This window comes from Athene cunicularia (genome assembly GCF_003259725.1).
Source record: "Athene cunicularia isolate RWA chromosome 1 unlocalized genomic scaffold, athCun1 chr1_part1, whole genome shotgun sequence".
Taxonomy (NCBI): domain Eukaryota; kingdom Metazoa; phylum Chordata; class Aves; order Strigiformes; family Strigidae; genus Athene; species Athene cunicularia.
Genome location: NW_020799091.1, coordinates 28,454,010 through 28,457,937, shown reverse-complemented (window position 1 = coordinate 28,457,937; position 3,928 = coordinate 28,454,010). Strand labels below are relative to the sequence as shown.

At 45.7% G+C, this 3,928-nt stretch overlaps 2 protein-coding genes across 3 annotated transcripts in view; one reads left to right on the top strand and one right to left on the bottom strand.

Moving 5' to 3' along the window:
• SPRYD7 (SPRY domain containing 7) overlaps positions 1-3,469 on the bottom strand; it is a 17,734-nt gene extending 14,265 nt beyond the window's left edge. The window contains exons 1-3 of the mRNA XM_026864705.1: positions 3,328-3,469; positions 2,877-3,048; positions 728-818 (exon numbers count right to left, since the gene is read on the bottom strand). Coding sequence (XP_026720506.1) covers positions 728-818; positions 2,877-3,048; positions 3,328-3,469 — 405 coding nt within the window. The remainder of the gene's footprint in view (positions 1-727; positions 819-2,876; positions 3,049-3,327) is intronic.
• TRIM13 (tripartite motif containing 13) overlaps positions 1-3,928 on the top strand; it is a 10,797-nt gene that overhangs the window by 1,909 nt on the left and 4,960 nt on the right. Inside the window, exon 1 of one of the 2 annotated variants that reach the window (XM_026868473.1) lies at positions 1,590-1,594. The exons of the other annotated variant lie outside the window; for it this stretch is intronic. The gene's annotated coding sequence lies outside the window, so the exon portion shown is untranslated. Of the gene's footprint in view, positions 1-1,589; positions 1,595-3,928 lie in introns of those variants that run through there. 2 annotated transcript variants of the gene reach the window in all.

Here is a 3,928-nt window from a genome sequence, read left to right as displayed (position 1 = left end):
CCCCCCCCCCCCCCCCCCGAAAATCTGGTAGAGTGCTGAATATTCGTTAACTGTATGGGTCAAAGTTCTGTATGTAAAACTACAGAGCTTTTCAGTAATGCTAAAATAGTCATCGGAGACCCTGCAGATATCAAGGCAGTCCCTGAAATTCAGACCTCAGAACAGCAGTTGATCATTTCAATCGCTGACGATCCTTCATGGATTTTTAATGCCTGGTATTTCTACAATGCATATTAAAAGTAGCTTTTATGGAACAGTAACAAGAAACTGCTTTCTCTGATCCCTGGTCGGAGTGTTTAATATAGTCCAGATGTATCTGTTGAAACGAAATTTAGTCAGATAGGATATAGTTGTGAAACTTTTATATATGAGGAAGGTATCTGATGCACGAAGCTGTTTTGAATAGTTTATTTATCTGTGTTATCTTACAGCATCTTCTTATCAAGCTGCTATCAGCATCAAAGCTTTTGCAGATTTATTTCTGTATTTAGGTCCCCACAGCAACTACATCGAACATCTCAGATTGTCTCTCTCCATTTGAGGGTATGTTCACACCAGCACAGCTGAATAAAGCAGCGGGCTTTGAGAAGTCACTCTCCTGATCCTGGTATACTCTGTGTCTACTCTGACAGCTCTGCAATGGGACATGAAGCCTTACGCTCCTTCAGTGGGAAGTAAAAGGCAGACTCGCAGCCAAGAATAAGACTGGAAAATGCCCTCAACTCACCTCTTTTCCTTGGTGTTTCACCCTAAGAGACAGTTTGACAGGTCTTTGGTAGCGTGGCTTCCGAGAAGTCTTACTGATGGGAAACACAAACCTGGGGAAAAGAAAAAAAAAAAAAGCTGTTTTTAACTCCAGCTACATTTATCGATTGGTTTTGTGTCAGTCGTCTTCTCCAGCACAGCACAGGGGGTGCCTGAGGCCCGGAATGAGCAGCTGGTGTGGCCGAAGGGCAAGGCTGTGTTACTTTTGGCAGCAGCGCCGGCAATAGCTGGCTGGAAGCATTTGTGAAATTATGGTCTGTTGGGGGCACTTCTGGTTTATGCTGACATGTGTGCAGGCTGCCACCAAAACAGGCCCTTTCACTGGCTCATCCTGGCATTGGTGTTTGTTCGGCTGCAGGATCAGCTGGCTGCCAAAATTGATCCTGGTGAAAACTTTTCTTTTTTAAACCGGATTAGCTTTCAGCTCTGTTGGCAAGTGGATCTAGCCTAACATGTGGCTGCATGAATGTTGGAGCCAGTGAAGAAGAGACATCAGGAAAACATGACTAAGGGAAGGGAAAAGGATGGAATTATCTCTTTTGCCAGTAGCGGTCTCAGCTTGGCTTAACCCCCAGTGAATCTACCTCTCAAGGTAAAATTACCTGTTACAGCTTGAGTCACATTAGACTTGCTTCCACAGAAAGAGAAAAATCTTGTTCCTCTTTTCCTCTCCTCTGATGTTAGACCTGGTGATTGTCTAATCTTGCACTGAACTGGTTTAACTCGTTGAATCAGCAGAAAACTCACCCCAGCAAAGAAAAGGGAGTAGCGTTCTGCTGGCCTAGCGGGTCAAATCAGCTCAGTAAAGCATCTGCCAAGGCTGGCAGAGGTGGTGCAGGTGAGGAGGGTGGTAGCAGTCAGCTCTGAGGTCGCTAACTGAACCCACAGCAAACAGCTTAAGTTTCAGAAATCTCCTGTCCTCTGGGTTCTTTCTGTAGTTTAAAGATGACAGTAGGCACTATCCCTTTGTGTTACAACCAACGTGGTGTTTGTCTCATAAAGCTGGAAGTCGCCACTATGTTATAATTTCCTCCAAACTCCTACCCCTGTAATTAAAACTCTCCCATGGGTAAGTGGCATTTATCCTTACACTTCCCTTCAAGACGGGCCTCTCCTTTCAGCCTAGATTTCCCTTGGATTTGTTTCCTTGTCAGACAGGGAAATATTGCCACAGATCTACTACTGCTCTTTTCCATCAGCTGGAACTTTTCTCTGAAGCTTCAGCAAATGGCCTCTGATGCTGCTTTGGGAAGACACTCTGTGGTCTCAGATGTGGGAATGTAAGCCCGTAAGCAAACTGCTATTGAGAAACCTCTATAAACGACAATGAGTTAAAAAGAGTATAGAAAGGTGGACTTACATGTGTGCAAAACAGTTGGTCGTGTGCAACTCTTATCAGTCAGACAGAAGTAGTAAAATGCTCAAATTACATTTGATCATGCTCAGGACAGCCATGGTACACTTAAGTATGGTGCTGGCTGGGCACTGTCTCTCTATGCACCAAGCACAGAAATCCCGTGGTCTTCTTGCCCGGAAGTTGGAGCTTTCATCTTTGACAGGAGAAAGCCCAGACAAGGAGGGACAAGAACATTTTTAAATGGTCCTAATGAAGAGGAGATATCCTAGGCAGGCAGGCATTCACTCTTATGCCCATACAGCTCCTTCTTCATTTATAAGGAGACAGAGTAGGACCAGCCCAAAGAATTAATGGAGAATAAAATGTACTCTAAAAATGTATCAGGAAAAAAGCTATAGGAGAAATATATTAACTTAATAATGAGTGGGGAATCTCAAATGCTATTTTGTTGTGAATATCTTTAACCGTAAAATTACAGAGAAGAGAGTAGAATCAGGAAATTCTTGATACAAAAATGGTTGTTGGGAAAGTGTAGACAAGGGGTATTTGGAAAATGTAAATGCGCAAGCAATGATGTATCACTTGAATGCTATTTGGGTAGCTGAGGAATGGATTAAGCTATCACTTTTCAAAAACTACCTGGAATTACTTGTTTTTAATAAATGGCAAAGAAGATGCTGGACAATTAAGAGGAAACAAGCAGGACACTGAAATGCACTAAAAAGTCTGCGTGACTTTGGTGCAGCAGCTCTACCTTCTGGAGCCACTCTCCGGTAGACAGTGGATGAAATGCCCAAATGTGTGAGCTCTCTGAAAGAGGTTTTCAAAAATACTTGTCCTTGTTGAAACTGTTCCCATTGAGTCCAGCTGAGAGGGCAGGCCAGCTTGGGTGAAGGCAGCAGGAGGGAAGGTGAGGAAGAGGATTCCTAAACAATCGGAAGAAAGACGTTAGATGTGTGATGGAGCTTCCTTTGATAAAAATACAGTCTAGCCTGTGACGCTACTTGTGTGGGTAGTCCTGAAGGTGAATAGTCTGTCTCGCCTGTGCCGATGAGTGATGTGACTGCAGTGGGTGAGTGAAGAGCAGGGGAGTGACAGGGACGCGGCAGGCAGAGTACACGCATTTTGGAACAGCTTTTGATGTAATGTTTCACAATGTCTTAGCTCAAAACTAAGCTCACCTCACTTTCAAGACCTGTTGTTACGTTGACTGAGAACTAACAGAAGGACTGCATAAAGGTTACGAATCACAAATGGTCTCCGCAGTCGCACCACTTCCAGCCACAGTTTCCTAGTCCTGTGACCAGAGGGTCTTCCCAGGCAGACGCGGGGTCCCTCCTGCTCCATCTCTCTGGGACTAGTCGGTGTTATTGAGGGAGACCAGCATAGGTTTGACAGGCCAATTACCTACTAGGAAATGGTACAGCCAGTACAGCAGTAAAGCAAATAGGAATGGGTCTCCATCCTTTTATCAAGCACATAACCTGGCTGAAATGATGGGGTTTTTTAATAAGTGCTTTCAGGAGGTGGAAGATGCTCTGCAGGATTGCCACCCAGCCAGTGCTTCTCGTCAGGCTGCGCATCTAGCGCCTGCGAGCTGCGGTCTGAACTCCAATTTAGCAGAGTTAATAAACAACCGAAACCCATCACCATCTCGGCGGAGAAGCAGGCAGTCTGCTCGGGCTGCAGACCCCGGCCACCGGCTTAGGCAAGCAGCACCCACCGCCTGCCTGCGAGGCCGCCCGTTCCTCTCCCCTGGCAGCCCCGGGGGCTTTCCCTGCCGCTCACAGGCAAGCGGAGGAGGAA